The sequence below is a fragment of the Podarcis muralis genome, chromosome 1 (assembly GCF_964188315.1).
Source record: "Podarcis muralis chromosome 1, rPodMur119.hap1.1, whole genome shotgun sequence".
NCBI lineage: Eukaryota > Metazoa > Chordata > Lepidosauria > Squamata > Lacertidae > Podarcis > Podarcis muralis.
In genome coordinates this window covers 75,148,942-75,167,972 of record NC_135655.1, presented here as the reverse complement: position 1 = coordinate 75,167,972, position 19,031 = coordinate 75,148,942, and the positions used below count along the sequence as shown (strand labels likewise).

Genomic DNA, 19,031 nt, shown 5'->3' with positions numbered 1-19,031 from the left:
TCCCACTCAAAGTCAACGATGTCAGGTGAGTGACATGTGGGTGTGGTGTGGCCAAGGGAGAACAGCCTTGTGGGGCTACACTGGAAGGCGAGACAAGCCTAACTTGGCAAGAGGCTTCTCACCCATGCTCTAAAGTAAATAAACCTAATTCAAGCAAGTGAAACATTGCCTTGGAGATTTACCAGCATGAGAACTAGGAGCTACCTAGTTTGGGAGAAAAAAGTAACTGCCAGATGGAAGCATGAACTGATTTTTATGTTTAAGAAAACATTATATTTTTGCACTGATAATATGAAGTGTTTGCATTTATAGCGAAAGGGAAATAATTTCTGTTAGAGTTGCTATCTAGAGTTGCTATCTGGGAGGCACAGTAGGCTGATGGGGGAATTGGAATTGGAAGCAATTGCCTGCCCTCCTTTCCCCATTAGCAGAGGCACTGAAGAGATCAAAAGCCCTTCCATAAGCACAACGATACAGATTTCATAGTGTTTTGCCAATTTTGCTTAAGGAAGCAGACAAAGGTTCCGTATTTTTTTTAGGCTCAGCTCTCAATACAAGACTACCTAGGATAAAGGGCAAAAAACAAAAATGATTGTAGAGGCCCAGAGAGAATGTTCTCAATTAGTATGAACTGAAACTTCATACTAATTGTGCCCCCCAAACATCCCTCCTCCCCTAAGCCAACCTCTTTAATATCAGGGGTTTTTTTAATGCTCTTACCTCGTCAAATATTTCCAGATAGAAAGAATCCACTCCAGGTGGAACAGTGCACTGAATAACTTTGTTCCATCGGGGATTCTTGGCTCCATTGTGAGCTGTGGGAGTTTCATAGACAGCATAGCCAAGTCGTATTCTGCAGTATGGATCCATGCGTGTCATGCCATAGTTTTTTGCCAATTTTGCCTAAGGAAGTAGACAAAGGAAATTAATAATGTTGTTATTAGCTTTCCATGCACCTTCCTAGACTGAAGTGTCTACATTTTTTAGTTGCAATCAGCATATTAATGGTGATATCAACCACTGAGAAGTAAAGTTTTGTAAACAGAGTAGATTTGAATAAAGATTCAAATTAAGGCATTCTGCTCAATGAGTTACAATGCCTCAATTCAAATGAAATCTGCAATGATTCCACTTAAACACACTCTGCCCACAACACTACAGATCTACTTTGTCCAAGTAGAAATGCTAGTCATAATAAAAAGATGTTCATATTGATTTATTTGTACAAATTTAGTTTAGGGCTTTTTTGTAATCCGTTAGCAACTGATTTAAGTGTTCATAGGGTTTATTTGCTGTGAGAACAAAGTCTGCATTCATTTTCAAGGTATACATAGACAAAAATAGCATAACCTTAGATAATGAATCTCCAAAATCTTTGACGTTTTTTCATTTAAATATTTTCCAGTTACATTTAACCAGTTATTCCAAAATCACCACAGAGCTACTAAAACTTTTCATGTTCTAAATAAGCACTTCAAAACCACCACAAAAATGTTAAATGTCCGAAGTTAGATGATGAAAAACCTACTGATGGACAGCACATGTTCTCTCAGTTCCTATATACCGCCTTCACAGTAGATGCTGATAAGTGGTTTCATAGGAAGATTACACTAATATGCACTGAAATCATGCAATTCTGAACATAAATAGCAAGTGAAAACTGTATGCAGTTAGTTGTAGCCTGCAAGATCAATGCAAACTGCTTATTAGTCAGGAACCAGTGATACTCTTTTTAAAGCTACTGTCAGCGTCTGTGCATAATAACTATGACAACACTGTATTTAGCACTACATCCCAGGAATCTACAAAATGTAAACATGTGCCACATCTAACATGTACATTTCAAAATACCTGCACTACAGTGATGCTCAGTCTCCCAACAGTACCCATTGCTCCTCCGTACTGTAATTGTTGAGCTGCTTGAGCATCCAATTGGATCTGTTGCTGTTGCTGAGTTGGGGTGATGCGAAGGAAATCTTGAGGAAGTTCACCAATATACACCTGTACAAGAAACACATAAACCAAAAATATAATCCTCTTTGTTCCACCCTGCAATCTCCTATTTGGTCCTTTTAAATATATTTCACTCACAACTTGCTAGTATCCCCCTATCTACTTTGTAACCCCACTTCAACATAAGCTGCCAAGAAGAACTGGGTGCATTATGAGACACGGACAACTAATGCAAAACTGACTCTTTTAGACATCTGAAATGGAAATCCTTAATAATAAATATTGTGAAAATTGACACCACTCTGATTAGGACTCCCAAGCCCCAGGTAAAAAGGACATCAATGAAACAGGGAAATACCTGATTTGAGAATTTGAAGAGCTAAAGCAGGGTTGAGCTTTTTGGGCAAGATCACAAAAATATTTGATATTTTCAAACTATTTTTAAAGGAAATCGGCAAAAATGACTCTGCTGACATGGGTTGCCATACATCTGGATTTTCCTGGACATGTTGCTGATTTCCACCCGGACACTGCTTCCGACTGTAGTATTCCGGGTATGTCCAGGAAAGTCTGGACGTATAGCAACCTTAACTGCTAAAAATAAAGTTTAGTTGATTTTACTATTTATCTAACCGTGGCTAGTGACTGTTAGATAAATAGTAAAATCAACTAAACTTTATTTTTAGCAGTTAAGGTTGCTTAAGGGTACTCTCATTTTCCTACTCATATTGAAATACTGCCCCTCAATGAGACCAAATGTAGATTCACAAAATGTTTAGGGGTATGCGTACCCCTGCGTACTCCCAGAGAAAAAGCACTGGCTATGCCTCTTTAGGATTGGAAGAAAGAAAAATGAGATGAATTTTTATAAGTCATCCAATAAAAAACCCAGATACAAAATTTTGTGGAGTATTTTCTAACAAAGTGTGCCTACAATGTAAAAGGTACATGTGTTTTGCGACAGGAGCAGAGTACTATAATCTGCTTGTTTCAAAAATTTTGCTCTTTTTACCCCAACATGGTAAACAGAAACTAAGAAAGTAATGTAAGAAAACTTTAGGGGGTATTTTTCTACCCCAAGTCAAATTCAAATGATTCTTGAGGTAGTAAAATGTCCCCCAAATAAAGCTATGTGTGGTATATTTCAAAAGAAAAGTAGCTACCTACTTCTCTGGGTCAGTTCTCCCATTTGTAATATTCAGTTGGTTTACTTGGTACTGTAGGTTTTTTTTGCCCCAACCATTTTCATTTATTTATAGAAAGAAATCTGTAAATGGTAAGTGGCTACAATTTGGGGACAGTGTTTACTATGGGGGGGAGGGGGAATACAGTGAAGGATTACAGTATATGTTTACTTTTGTGAAAATTATGCAAAGAGATGTGCACCAGAATTTCAACCCCTTTTTTCATCTGAAACTTTAGTCTGCAATACTCCTGCTCATTGACATGCCCACATACCAACATTTATGAAATTCAAGATTCTGATTACAGAGTAAATTTAGAAACAAGGGTTGAAGTAGCCACATGAGCAAGATTCTTACATAAAGGAAAGGTAGAAAACTGTGCTTATTTAATATTCCACAATGCAAAGAGTTCTAAAACTGTAGATCAGAGGTAAAGCCTACTTTAACACTGTACCAGTCTTTTGCTATACTACATGAGGTAACGTGTTAGGGATTCTAACAAAAGACAACCGTAACAGGCAAGCTCAACAACCTTCGGTGCCCTGGTTTTTACTTTCTGAAATATGGCAACCCTACCCTAGAGTTCTCAACTCAAATACATGTCTTCATAAATAGCATCGTTTCCAGGGATATAGAGGCCTTGGGCTACGGTTTTTTAATATGGCAGAGAGCTACTCATGTTCTCCAAGATAGCATCTTTGAAGTGTAGGAGTTAACATAAAATTTAATTAGCAGAAGCAGAAGCTCCTACTTCTGCCTCCGGACCGCAGCAAGATTAAATGCAGCTGGTATGAGCTGAAATGCACTGAAGAAGTTTCAAGAGGAGGAATACTGCTGTCCTACAAAGACTCGTTTAGGGCTCCTTCAAGAGTATCAAGAATATCACAGCTGAGCATGAAAAAACCCCAAGTAACATACAAAGACAACTCAATATGTTGTGGATTCTGTAATGGAAAAAGCATTCTTGCCTTTAAAAGGAAACTTTTTTGCAAGTGATTTTCCTCAACTTCCCCCTGGCAGCTAACATTGACACTATGACCAACTATAACACCAGCAGCATAGTATTGATTTCCTCATCCATTACTAGTCTGCCTTTCATTGTCCCTAGAAAAGTGTCTGAAAAACTAAAGTTTATCTGAACATATGTATTTTTTAATCCAGAGAATTCCCAGAGCAACTCATTTACAAAACCAGTTAAAATTCGCAAGCAATAAAATCAGTTTAGAACACTATAACAAAATAAGACATAATGCAAGAACTGCAAACATCATAACCAGGAAAGGAGTTTTTCCTGTGCTAAATAAACCTTCACCAAGGACAAAATCAAAAGTCAGGACAGCACTACTGAAATGGCCATATCTCCAGTCACCATCTCTCTTACCTATGGTATCCAGAGAAGAGCCTCCAAGACAGATCTTAATGCATGGGGAGGGGGATGATTGGTACTTAAGATATCCAGGCCTCAAGCTCCTTGAGCTTTAAAAGTTAAAATCACCACTTTGAATCATTCTTGGAAACACACCACTGACAAATTGTCCTGCATTAACTCCGTATCACCCTTTACTGCCTGCCGAACAGCTGGATCTAGAACATCTTGTTTTATGATTCAGCTAATGAAGAATACTGTCCTACAATATGCAAATACTTCAGACTAGAAACTAATGTTAAGAATAAAGATGAAGAAAAATGCCTATCAAATTAAAATAAAATGAACAATTATTTTAAAAAATATATTGTAAAGTTGTGCAAGGAAAGACCTATTCTGGTTACAAACTTGTAAAATAAGACAGTCTTATCTTAGTTATACAGTATACCAAAATTATCACCTTAAGTTATATAAATAACAAGTCCAAATTGCTCTATATGATCATTTGCTCTGCAGAAAAGTCTACTTTAAAAACACTTTCATCCTTTGTTTCATGTTACTCACCTCTCAGTTCAGTTTCAGAGAGAGGACAGAAGTAACTTGTAAAGCCTCTGTACGATACTGCACAGACATTTAATCAGTATGCAGCAGGGAAACTTGTATTTATGCTTGAGAACCAGAATGAAATGCACACTCAATTGGTTTTACACACAAGGCAGAAAAACAAATTATAGGTCACAGCTATCATAGAATCTTAGAGTTGGAAGGGACACCAAGGGTCATCTAGTCCAACCCCCTGCAATGCAGAAATCTCAGCTAAAGCATCCATGACAGATGGCCATCCAACCTCTGTTTAAAAATCTCGAAGGAAGGAGAGTCCACCACCTCTTGTGGGAGTCTGTTCCACTGATGAACAGCTCTTAGTGTCAGAAGGTTTTTCAGAATGTTTAGTCAGAATCTCCTTTCATGCAACTTGAAGCCATTGGTTCGAGTCCTACCTTCCTGAGCAGGAGAAAACAAGCATGATCCCCCTTCATGTGACAGCCCTTAAGCTATTTGAACATGGCTATCATATCTCCTCTTAGTCTCCTCTTTTTCAGGCTAAACATACCCAGCTCCTTCAAGTGTTCCTCATAAGGTTTAGTTTCCAGACCCTTGATCATCTTGGTTGCCCTCGTCTGCACATGTTCCAGCTTGTCAACATCCTTATTAAATTGTGGTGCCCAGAACTGGACACAGTATTCCAAGTGTGGTCTGACTAAGCCAGAACACAGTGGTACTATTACTTCCCTTGATCTGGACACTATACTTCTGTTGATGCAGCCCAGAACAGCATTAGCTTTTTTTGCTGCTGCATCACACTGTTGACCCATGTTAAGCTTGTGGTCCACCAAGACCCCTAGCTCCTTTTCACATGTACTGCTAGTAAACCAGGTGCCCCCCATCCTATATTAGTGCATCTGGTTCTTCCGTCCTAAGTTACATCTGTCCCTACTGAAATTCATTTTGTTAGCTTGCGCTGTTAAGGTCATTTTGAATTCTGATTCTGTCTTCTGCTGCTTTAGCTACCCTTCCCAGTTTAGTGTCATCAGCAAATTTGATGAGCATCCCTTCAATTCCTTCATCCAAGTCATCCAAGTTGAACAACAGACCCAGGACAGAACGCTGCAGCACCCCACTTTTCACTTTTTTTCCAGAATGACAAGGAACCATTAATGAGTTCTCTTTGGGTTTGGTCAGTCAACCAGCTATAAATCCACCTAACAGTGACCTTGTTCAACCCACATTTTACCAGCTTCCTCACAAGAATATCATGGGGGACTTCTTCAAAAGCCTTACTGAAATCAAGATACACTATGTCCACAGCATTTCTCTGATCCACCAAGTTTGTAATTCCATCAAAAAATGGTAATACCAATGGTGTTACCCCCACCCAGCAATCCAAATAGTCTTTAACACACACACACACACACACACACACACACACACACACACTGATTTTCCTAATAAGCAAAAACAAGCTAGCCAACTTAAGAAATTGGCTTCTACATAAGATTCATAGACTAGATGCTGTTTGTCAAAAACTGTGGTTTGGAAGTTGTACCACAAAAGTCTATCAAAGTTAAGATTCTTCAATATTGACAATGTATAACATACTTAATTTACAATTATAAAAAATACAATGGAAAAAGTAAAAATCCATATTAAAAGGTGGGTGGAGGGGAACCCTATCAAAAATGAGAACCAGGAATTCAACAAAAGGCCCCCAAAGTACACAGTGCTATAGAGTTGCTACAGTACACTGGGTAAGAGACAAAGGGTGGAAACCAATATTGTGCCAGCAAAATGTTGGTTGGGGGGTTGCTGACTGCTGCAGGGTGAAGAAGTTTGTGTGAGCTGAAGTCCATTCTGGAAGCAGGACACCACAACTGCATAGCTCCCTGAGCTATGAGTTAACCTTTGGATCGAATTTTACCTCTGCAATTACATTTAGGCAAGTCACTATCTCTCCATCTCTGTCCCTTACCTGCAAGCTTGGGGTGATACTAACTTATATTATAGGATAAATAAAGGAAGTGGAGTGTTGTCAACATTATGTTTAATGTTTGATCCTTTCTTTTACTGCTCCCTTAATGTTGTTCTGTGATTTACGGTATAATGTTTTTTAAACTGTAAATAGCTTTGAAGTCACTTGTAACATAAAGTGGTATATAAGCATATTTTTAATGATAATAACAGGCTACTGTTAAAGTACACAAAATCTGAACACCACAATATCTTTGATTATAACCAAAACTGAATCTTCTGAATTTGACAACTGATACAGGATACAACTTAGGAGAATCCTTTATTTATTCATTTATAAAACTTTCACTTGTTTTTGCATAACACTAAACAAACATAATATTTGAACACAGTAAGATCATTCAAGACGACAACAACAACAGCTTGGATCCTAAACAGCCTAATGTTAAGTTAATAGAAGGAGGCTGCTGAAGGAGGGGGGAATTGTCCAAAATCAGGCAGACTTCTATCTGATTTGGACCATCCCTCCTGAATAGCACCTCTTCAGCCCCAGCCACCATTACCCAGATGGCTGCCCAGGTTGGGGATGGGGGTAGGATAGAACAGGTAGGAAAATATGCTTCTGTGAAGTTGCTTTAGTTAACTTATATTATGATCCAAACTATTTTCATACTGATTATGTTTGTGCACACATTCAAAACCGGATCTATGATGCACAAAAGAAGTCCTCTTCTGTACACTACAACTCTTTCCTTATTATCTCAAAACCATCCTATTCTGTATTTTGAGAGGGTTCTGTTTATTGGATTGAGTGCCCCAACTGCATTGCTAGTATTATGTAAAATATAAATCCTATTAATACTTATTGAATTTGCCTGTAACACAGACTACTAATACACCCCCCGAGCCACATACCTCTACTATTTTCTAAAATTACAATTTACTTATTATCCTAAAAAGCTGAGTGCCTTCTCACTCCACTAGCTGAACACAAGAGCACAGAACCATATTTTTTTGAAGTTCTAAATACGAGCAATGAACTTTATTTTTAAAGAGCTTTCAAGCCAAGTTTTTTCTAAGCTCCAACTGAAGCATGCGTACATGCTTAAAAAAACAAAACACCAAACAGTAACTTCAACCAAAAAGCAGCAGGGATTATACAGAGTGTACCTGTCTAGCAACGCACAGAGATAAAAACTAGAAAAGCAGACTTTACAAGTCTTTTCAGATTAATCCTCCATAAATCTACTCCCCGGGCGAAATTGTCCCTGTCCCTCTGGCACAGCAGGGTGTACAGCAGCAGAGAGATCCCCAGAGTTCTCTGAAAATTGCAGAGAACTGAAAGCAGCACCTCATATCAAGGTGGGCAGAAGACAGATGAGGCTCTATTACCTTACATGTGGGTGACTGGCAGCATAAGTATAAAAGCTTAATCTCCCATCACTTTAAACAACTGCAACAAAAAAGGAACCCCCTTAAATTTGTTTGCTGAAGTGAAGAAATCTTGGGCGAGGAGGAAGAGAAACTAGGAATGGATTTTTATGTGTAATGGCTCAGTTCTACTACTAAAAACAACTTCCTTGATTGAGAATGTGCTTCGATACACTCTGTAGCTCAGTTCTAAGTGTATGTCCCCCACCCTGCCACAAATCTGCACCCGGCTCCAGTTGGTGAATGTAGGGTTCTGAGTAGACATTTATAGATTAGTACTAAGGCTCCAAACCTGCAGTCTACGTTGGAAGTCTCCAATCTGATACTTTAAATGCATGAGGGAACTATGTTTTTTTCCAAAGCTATGTTACTTGAGTTGTAAAAATAGCATTTGTGCTGTCATTTACATGAAAGGCATTTCCCTCACCTATTAGTTAGAACTAGAAACATCTTGTATGCATTTCCATCTCTTACGTTTGTTGAACTGGGTTATCTGTAATATACATGTAATTTTACAGACCCTCATGCCACCCTAGATTGTTAATGAAGCCACAAACTACAACAAGTATTTATTTTAAGAACAGTTTAGAAAGGCACGTAAAGGAGTATATCCATCTCAAAATCTGCTTGGTATGCTAATTAGAGCCAGTTCACGAGAACCACAAAGCTCAACTATTTATTCACTCACAGCTGCAGAGAAGTGCAAACATACTCGAGTTATTTAAACATACTGTACAAGATTTTAAAAAATCTTTTGACCATATTATTTATTCTAAAATAAGCCTTTTTATGGATAGTTTTGCACTGTCAACCCCCACATACTTTTTGAAATAAGCTAAAATCCACATGAAATAGTATAGTGCCATTACAGATAAGAAAAAAATCTCAAAGAATTCTGAACTCCCACACAATGCATTTCCAAAGCAGACTGTCCTTGCCTAGCAATGGGAAAAGGTATCATTACAGTAGAGGAAAAATGGTTGTCGGATTAACTGCCTTTGAAGGCAATATACCTTCAAAGGCCATATTGGCTGTGGGTCTTGGGGGACCTGCTCCCTGCCTTGCAGGCCTCTTCTGCCAAGCCTAGGAGGGTATGGCCCAGACTAACTGCAGTACAAAAGCTGAGACATCTGAATGGGCTCTTGGGTTGGGTATTGCTTAGTGGGTCTTGTTATTATTATTATTACTCAAGTTGTTTTAAATGGTTTTCAACTACTTTTTAACTTGGTTTAAATTTGGGGTTTTGTTGCTTTTAACTGAAAGACATGGGATGTGCCTTGGAAAAGATTAGTTGGGAAGAATGGGGCGGGGGGCAATCACAGTGGTCCAGGGTAGGGGGTGTGGGAGACGGGACAGACTAGGTAATGGGCACATGGCAGTTAGTGACTGTGCCATGTGCCAGTCCCCTCTTCTAACCTGGGGAGTTGTCCTATCAGTCAGTCCTCGGGTCTGCAGCTGCTGTTGCTGAATGCCAGGTCAATTGAGTAAGATCTCATTTATACATGATTTGACTGTGGATGAGGAGGCTGATCTGGTCTGTATGACTGTGACCTGCGTGGGTGAGCAGAGTTGAGTTGGTCTCATGCAGCTGCGCCCACCTGGATAGTCAGTGCAGCATCAGGGCAGACTTGAGGGTCGAGGAGGGGGAGCTGCTGTGGTCTATTCCACTTGTCAGGGATGCCTAACGCCTTCTCTTCAACTAGGTGTTTGGCTGGTTAACATTCCATGGCTTTTTATATGTGTTTGTGGGAAGGGGAGTTCTTGGTTTAGTTTTTGTTTTAATATGTTTCTGGTATTCTCATTTTTTTATTTTCTGTTGTGAACTGCCCTGGGATCTTCAAATGAAGGGCAGTATACAAATTGAATAAATAATAACCACAACAATAAAACAAAATGAGAAAAACTAAGAGTTAACATGAAGTGAAATGCTACACTTGCACAGGAATATCATTTGAATGAATGAATACCTTGTATTGACAATGTTATTTCCTTGAAGGTGGTGGCTGCATGTACAACTATGAGAAGGTACCAGCTAAGGCAAATAGCACCCTCTCTGCAAGCCCACCATAGCCTGAAGGAAGTCCTACACACTCCAAAACTGACTGTCCTGTGTGAACTGGTCCTAAGGTTCAAACTGCGTGCATGTGAAATGTATGAATATTCTCTAGACTTACTTCAAATGCATTAGTTACATAAAGAATAAGGCTTAGGGGAGTGAAGTTTCCAGTACAATAATTTGCTTTACCTTTTTGATATCTTAAGATATGCTTTTTGTCCATTAAGACATTATCTATGCTACAGAAGAGATGCAAGATTTTGCAAAGGCCCCCAGGCTACAAAAGTGTCTGACGTTTATTGGGGGTTTTAATGTTTGATTTAATTTATGACATTCAGGGACAAATTTCACTACTTTCTCTGAGCATAGGATACATTTTAAATCGCTTTCAAAATGAAAGCTGAAGTTATAGTTACAGTGGTTGAGTTAGAACAAATAGTATAACAGTCTGCAAGTAAACAAAGTAATTCTCTTGCTCATTGCTAGAAACTAAATCACTACAAGGCTAAAGGATGTAAGCAAAGATGCTTCACAATCCACAAGGGTATCAACAAGAAATTCATAACCCATCCCTGTTACCAAAACAGAACAGCTTATACAGTACTATAAACAAGCCTGGATAGGCACACTTGATTTTAAGTGTGAAAACTGTAAAATAGAATCACAGAATTGTAGATTTGGAAGGGACTCCCCACAGGCAATCTGCCAAAGTGTAGAGCCTTACATTTGTCCCTACTGAAATTCATTTTGTTAGTTTTGGCCCAGTTCTCCAATTTGTTACGGCAATCTTGAATCCCTATTCTGTGGCAATAGCTTTCCCTCCCAATTTGGTGTGGTCTGACAGAGAGAGGAGTGCTGCTCTATTGGCATTTCACCAAAATAAGAACAAAGATACAAGACAAACAAATTACAATACCCCCAGGGGCACGCCAATGGATACTTAGTTATAGTGGGCAATGATCAACAGTAGCAGAACTACAAATGGAAAAATTTGAAGGAGTTCTTGAAGTCAATTATGTAGTTTTCACAAAATGCAAGTGCAGGTTGAGCTGATGTACATTTTATGAGTTGAGGACCAAAACTAACAGTGTATGCAACACCACCATGAGAAAATGCACAAAAGGGTACATAATTGTGAACTCCATCCCTACAGGCCACTCAATAAAGCCTTACCTCTGCTATGAACTGTCTAGACTAGAACCTAGAGCAGGCATAGGCAAACTCGACCCTCCAGATGTTTTGGAACTACAACTCCCATCATCCCTGACCACTGGTCCTGTTAGCTAGGGATGATGGGTGTTGTAGGCCAAAAACATCTGGAGGGCCAAGTTTACCTATGCCTGACCTAGAGTGTAGATGGGCTAAGGAATGGATATGATCCCAGGAGAAGTCCCTCTCCCACCCTACAATATAGTAGGGATGGTTACAGTGACTTACCCGTTGTAAGGATTATAACTAGATAATGCATATGAAATGCTATGGACACAAGGAACACTATGCAAATGTTATGTATTATTTATGAAGGAGGCCTCTCATGCTTTTGTCAAATGGTCAAGATCAAAAATGGAGGTGGGAGAAGCTTTTTCTGCAATATCATAAGGCCATTTGATGTGCAACCAAGAAGTAAATGGAAGATACCCGAATGAAACAGGTAATCTAATCTTGAAGAAGAATGCATAGCAGTTATTTTGCTATGAATATTCTAAACAATTCTGGAGAGGTCTCCCCGCCCCTTGCCTACTGAAATCCTGTGAAGTTCAGGTGGGGTGGAGTAGATGGTCCAAAAATAAATTAATGCTATATATCCATATTGGAAGGTGGCACAAGATTAAGGTCAAATGCAAGTGAAGGTTAGCCAATTGACTAGAGCAGAGGTTTTCAACCTTTTTCAGTTCACGGCTCCCTTTACCAAGTACATTCTTTCTGCGGCACCCTTGTGGGGCTCGGGAGCCCAGTTATGTCACCCCTTGCCTGCAGAGCTGTCAGCCTTTCATCATTTTTCAAACACCCTACCTTGTGGAGTGTTCCCTCAGCTTCCTCTCCTCTCCCCTTGGTCTATGAGCTGCCCCCACCCCAACCAGAGACTAGCCAAAGTTGAACGTGAGGACAACACCTTATCGTGGGAGGCAGCAATGGGTGCTGCCAGACCTGCGTGGCAGAAAGGCTCCCCTTCAGCACCAGGCACTCAGCTCCAAGGCAGGCCTTTCACACAGCAAACAAATGAAAGGCCAGCACAGTGCCTGCCTGCCTCCCACTTGTCTGTCCATTCCCAACAGCAAGGGCTGGTGAGCTAGCTGGCTGGGCTCCCTTGCCCACTTGCCTGCTTACTCCGAGGCCGCCTCAGCTCCTGGCAACCAGCACCTCCTGGCCAGCCCCAGAGGCACCAGTAACCCGTGGAGCTTGTAGTTAGGGCTGCTGCAGCAAACAGCTGTGCAAGCCTTTGGGAGGCAGAGACACAAGAGGGCATCAGAGGGAAGGAAAGAGGGAAAGAGGCCAGTGTTGCTCGCAGCACCCCTGACCATCATTCAAGGCACCCCAGAGTGCCATGGCACACTGGTTGAAAAACACTGGACTAGCAATTTAGTCTGCAATCCTTTACACACTTTTGGGAGTAAGTCCCATTTAATTCACTAAGACTTATTTCTGTGTAGACATGCATAGGATTGTGCTGTTAAGGTAATTCTGAGTTGATTTAGTATATTGTTCATAGGAATAGCAAATACCTTCCTCCAGTTAAGAAAGAATAGACTTACATGTTCAATAAGGTTTTATTAAATTCCTCCAGTGGTGCTTTGAAAGGATATAAAATGGAATCTTCCAGTTAGTGTTAAGTCAGTGCAAATCTCAAGACTTACTCATACTGAGGCATGCCTCATTCGTTTATGCATTATTCAGTTGTCCATCACTTTCCGGCGGTAATTTTGCAAGCAATAAAGCTGAAACCTCACACTTATTTGAATGCAACCCCCACTGAACTCTGGCTTATTTCTCCCAGATAATTGAGTGTAAACCTTTGCTGTCACTGTAGCTGCACTATTGGTTTTAAAAGGAGCTGCTATGATCAGATGTATCATACTTTACACCTTCTGAAATGGCACCAATTCAAATTCTGTAAAATAGCATTTTTATTACATTTGCAGGTCATCCCACAGCATACTCAGGATGGCACACAATAAAGGTAAAAACTGAAACACAAAGTTATGATGTAAAGAAAGGGAGGTACAAAAATACAACAAAACAGAACTCAAAACACTGCCGCCTTAGCCAAGAACAAGATTTTTAAAAGATGGCCAGCCTATTTTCATTATTTATTAAAACAATAATTAAAAAATAACCTGTGTAAAAAGTAGGGCTGGGCGATAAACACTGTGATTTTGAGATATCACAATGTCTTAAGTAAGGATGGAACTACAGTATATAGAGATGAGAAGGGAGACAGACACAAGGGAGATGCAGACACAGAAGGGGAGAAGGGAGGAAAGAGGCTTAAACAACAGGGCAAAGTTTATTTTTATGTCATGGCCGATGGTATCAAAGGCCACTGAGAGATCCAGCAGAACTAGGAAACAGCTTTCACCTCTGTCCCTAGCCTGGGGGCCCATCAGAGATCATCAACCAGCACGACCAAGGCAGTTTCAGTCCCATAATGAGACCTGAATCCAGACTGGAAGGGATCCAAATGGTCCACATCCTCCAGGCATGCTTGGAGTTGTTCAGCAACCACCCGCTCAATCATCTTAGTGTGTGCTTCTCACACTAATGACATTTTAAAGAGACAAGATAACATCCATGCAGTAATACTGAGAGACTGTAAACCAAAACTATTATGAACTTAGCCACAGCTTGTAATTTGAGTCATTGTTTTCCCCCCTGCAATGTGCGCTTTGGCTTGTGCATTTGACAGTATATACTGAATATATTAATCTCAGTGAATTCAATAGGATTTGGGCCATGGTAAAGAATTTTTAGCTGAGGGTGGGTCATCAAGAACAGGTGTAGACAGTAATAATAGTGGTGGAAGCAACTGTATTTGTGCCCTGGAATGATATTGAGTTATATTGCAGATGACTTAGTTTTAACATTACAGGAGCCAGAATCTAGTACAAAAAGAGTTCTAGAACTTATTTCTGAGTTTGGTCGGGTGGCGGGATTTAAGTTGAACAAGCAAAAAACCAAGGTTCTGGCTAAGAATTTGACATCCACAGAAACAGAGGGGTATCAGAAAGAAACAGAATTAAGCGTGGTTAAAAAAGTGAAATACCTAGGGGTGTATTTGTCTTCCAGGAACTTGAATTTATTTAAAGATAATTATGAAAAATGTTGGTTGGAAATTAAAAAAGATTTGGAAATTTGGTCAAGATTGAAACTCACCTTGTCGGGTCGAATCGCAGCTATAAAAATGAATGTTTTGCCAAAAATGTTATTTCTGTTTCAAACCCTACAGATCGTGGACAGAGTGGAATGTTTTGGAAAATGGCAGAAGGATTTATCTAGGTTTGTCTGGCAGGGCAAAAAGCCCCGAATAAAATTTAAAATACTAACTGACTCGAAAGATAGAGGGGGGTTTGCCCTGCCGGACTTGAGGTTGTATTATGAAGCTGCAGCCTTCTGCTGGCTGAAGGATTGGTTTCTGCTGGAGAACACTGATGTCCTAGATCTGGAAGGGTTCGACAATGCTTTTGGTTGGCATGCATACTTGTGGTACGACAAGGTGAAAGTTCACAAATTGTTTAAAAACCATATTGTCAGAAAAGCAATTTTTGCCGTCTGGATGAAATATAAAGACCTATTAGAAGGTAAGACCCCGAGGTGGCTATCACCGGTGGAGGCCAAGGCCCGAAAAAGACCCAATATGGAGGCCTATTGGCCAAAATATTGGGAATTAATTGAAAGAACTGGAGATAATTGGAAGTTGCAGAGCCAGGACAAATTAAAAAGTAAGGTGCGAGACTGGTTACATTATGCTCAAATTCAAGAGGTATTTAAAATGGATAAAAAAGTTGGTTTCCAGGTGGAGAAATCGAAACTAGAGACGGAACTGTTAGAGCCAAAGACCAAGGTACTATCGAGAATGTATAATTTGCTGCTTAAATGGAATACACAGGACGAGACAGTTAAATCTGCTATGATAAAATGGGCACAGGATGTAGGGCACAACATTATGGCTGAGGACTGGGAAAGGTTATGGAGCACCGGTATGAAGTTTACGGCATGTAGTGCCTTGAAAGAGAATATTATGAAAATGGTATACCGGTGGTACATGACCCCAGTCAAGTTAGCAAAGATATATCACCTGTCTGATAATAAATGTTGGAAATGCAAAGAGGCAGAAGGGACATTCTTTCACCTCTGGTGGACCTGCCCAAGAGTGAAGGCCTACTGGGAAATGATCCATAATGAACTGAAAAAGGTATTTAGATATACCATATCTAAGAAACCGGAGGCCTTCCTCTTGGGCATGGTGGACCGGAAGGTGCCAAAGAAGGATAGAACTTTGTTTATGTATGCAACTACAGCAGCAAGAATTCTCATCGCAAAGCATTGGAAGACACAAGATTTACCCACACTGGAGGAATGGCAGACGCAGCTGATGGACTATATGGAGCTAGCTGAAATGACTGGCAGAATCCGAGACCTGAGCGAGGAAATAATAGAGGAGGACTGGAAAAAATTCAAAGAATATTTGCAAAAACATTATAAGTTGTTTGAATGTTAAGATTATGCACGATTAGGAAATGATATGCTTCTGCAATTTGATTAGATAAAGGTTAAACTAGGTTATAATAAAAAAAGAGGAGACAATTTGAAACAAATATATTATGTTTATTTTGAAAGGAATTAGAATTGAACTACAACTTTTGGAATTTGGAAACATAATAACTGAAAGATACATTAAGTTGCGAAATAAGGTAACAAATTGCTGACATATATTGTATTACAGGGAACGCAGGGCCTGGAGGATGCGAGGAGGTCCAGCTGACATGATAAATTATGGAAAATGATTTGACAAGCATATATTTTTTCTCTTCCTGTTTTTTTTTCTCTTCTATCTTTTTTCTTTTGTTATTATTTTCTTATTTTTTAAATTTGTTTCTTGTTTGTGGCTTTTGTACGTTGTGGACTTTGTGAATATATGGAAAGAAACGCAATAAAAAATTATTATAAAAAAAAAAAAGGAATGATATTGAGTTATAGTGAAAATGTGTTAAGAGATTGTTTTCTCTTAAGTGGAAGCATGCACAAGGGAAGAAACTGTCATGAATACAATATATTGCTTTCCACAAAGTTTACATTGCAGCACTATCATGCACATTCTGGAAAAGCAATGGGTCACTGCTAACCTGCGTTTTGATGTAATCTTGGAGGAAGCAGTCATTCATCAGCCTTCCAAAAATTAACAGATCTAATACTCTACAAGGATGTATCTACAAAGGCCTTTCTGCCAATTCTATCTGTAATGGGTCAAGTAGTTCTGGCCTTCAAACTAATGTGTAGAGAACAAAGCAACCCCTAAAAATGCAGATCCTTCATCTGGGGCTATTTGCTGCCAAAATTATCTACAGTTATCTGTTTGTAAGGAGAAGCCTGCATGAGCTGATCAGGGACAGGCGGACATATAGACAGAGTCTATGACCTTCTTGCCTCTTCAGGTTCAACTATTGTGAACAACAATTGTTTAAACCCATCATATTTACAGTTCAGTTCTTGACAATATATTTGAATGGCCACTACTGTCGACACCGAAAAATAATTAATCAAGGGAGATGACCTGCAGACAAATCTGACCCTCTACAGTTGTCTGTACACAGTACACTGGTAAGATTTCAGTTTTGGCATTTTTAAAAATTAATAAAAATTTTATTAAAACAATAAGAAAAATGTAAAACTGTGGCCAGAGTAGCACAAATAATGTGTTGGAATTCCATATATGTGAACTGTCAGAAATACATCATCTTTTAAATACAGATTTCCCCTAGGGCAGAAGACACTATCACAGCTTTGTAATGAGAAGAAAAACTTAGCTCTTTAGCATCCTTCAGTGGCTATGTGGTTACACTACACTTCTAGAAACTGCCTTCTAAAATATACGAGGAACTAGCAGTACTTGTTTTGGCACTGCAGCCACCTGGCAGAATAGAATGCTTATGCATCACTGTCTCGAGTCTCCCTCTGCACCAAAAATCTGTCAAGACATGAAAATGTGATGCAGACAAGAGTCTTAGAATTTTTTGTATCAAATACAGAATCAAGTAATCCAAGGAGACTAAATACAATGGTTTGAATACTGGAGAGGAAATGCAAGGCAAGCAGGTCTTCTACAAGGAAAAATTGCAAAGAGGGAGGGGTTATTAAAAGATTATTTTGGCTCCACACATTAACAATACTGTTATCACTGGGGGGGGGGGGGGAAATACTAAAATGCTGTATTCACACAAACACCCCTGAAGAATATATGTATGTATTGCTGTATAACCCCTACTATGTGATTTTATTTGCACTTCATTTGTATATAATTCCCTGTAATTTCAAAAATGTCAAGTTAGCCAACATGCAAATACAAGCCCCTTTAGTGCTAACTCCCGGGTGCAAATAAGAATTAGAAAAAAAATCAAGGAGCAAATCAAGAGATCTACAGAAAACAGGACTGATAGGAAATAGAAAATGGCTGACTAGCCTCTATGATCTTAAGTATTTTGTCAAGCCACAACTTCCCAAATGCCTGTGGAAGCGAAAGATAAAGTACGTACTTCATTGTGTACATGGGCAAAGGCCAATTCACATACTATGTATTCACTATGTAATGAAATGTCCTATAGGTTACAGGCCAAGACTTCTTCAAAAATGGTTTTTTAACTTAATTTATCATGTATTTATTTTAAATGTTTGAATGATAAACCCTTCTTCCTGGTTACTTTTTTTTTTAAGAAGGAAGACTATAATTTGCAATTGGTAGTACTTAATACTTTTGTGTTAAATCTTCTGCAAAGGGGAAAGCCAGTACCGGTATGCAGACCATATGACACAAGCTTTCAGGATGTTCATCCACTTCTGACGTGTATGTCAGAATAAATAAAGCTCCCTTACAGCAAAATCCAGGTGTCCTTTTGCACAAATACAGACCTACATTCACAAACATAACATAGACTCTTTTGGAGCCTTCCACGAAGCCACTCTCAGTTTAAAAAGCCGGTACGCTGCGCTAGGACTTTCTCAGCTCTTTTAGGCCAAGAGGGGGGAAAGCATGGATTTCAAATACGTACCAAAGTTTGTGAAAGTCTTGTTTTTGCAAATACGCGCCCCCCAGCCGAGAGAAGCTCCTATTTGCAGCTTACACATTACACTGCCAAGGACAGAATTACATACCGATGTGAGGAATGACGGAAAACCGTCCTCTTCTTATAAAACGGGCTTTCCTTAGTTCGGCCTGGCTGTTTCTCGCATTCCCTTCCCTCGCTCGCCCACTTACCCGGCGTGGTTAAGACAGAGGCGGAGGAAGAGGAGGGAAAGAGTGAGG

The 19,031-nt window shown here is 39.5% G+C and overlaps 1 protein-coding gene across 3 annotated transcripts in view; it reads right to left on the bottom strand.

The window, feature by feature from the left end:
* TOLLIP (toll interacting protein) overlaps positions 1-19,031 on the bottom strand; it is a 46,491-nt gene that overhangs the window by 26,581 nt on the left and 879 nt on the right. For 2 of the 3 annotated variants that reach the window (XM_028734639.2, XM_028734649.2), the window contains exons 2-3: positions 1,852-2,001; positions 721-903 (exon numbers count right to left, since the gene is read on the bottom strand). In XM_028734639.2, the coding sequence (XP_028590472.1) occupies positions 721-903; positions 1,852-2,001 (333 nt within the window). Of the gene's footprint in view, positions 1-720; positions 904-1,851; positions 2,002-18,880; positions 19,006-19,031 lie in introns of those variants that run through there. The other variant, XM_028734659.2, reaches the window with a different exon arrangement.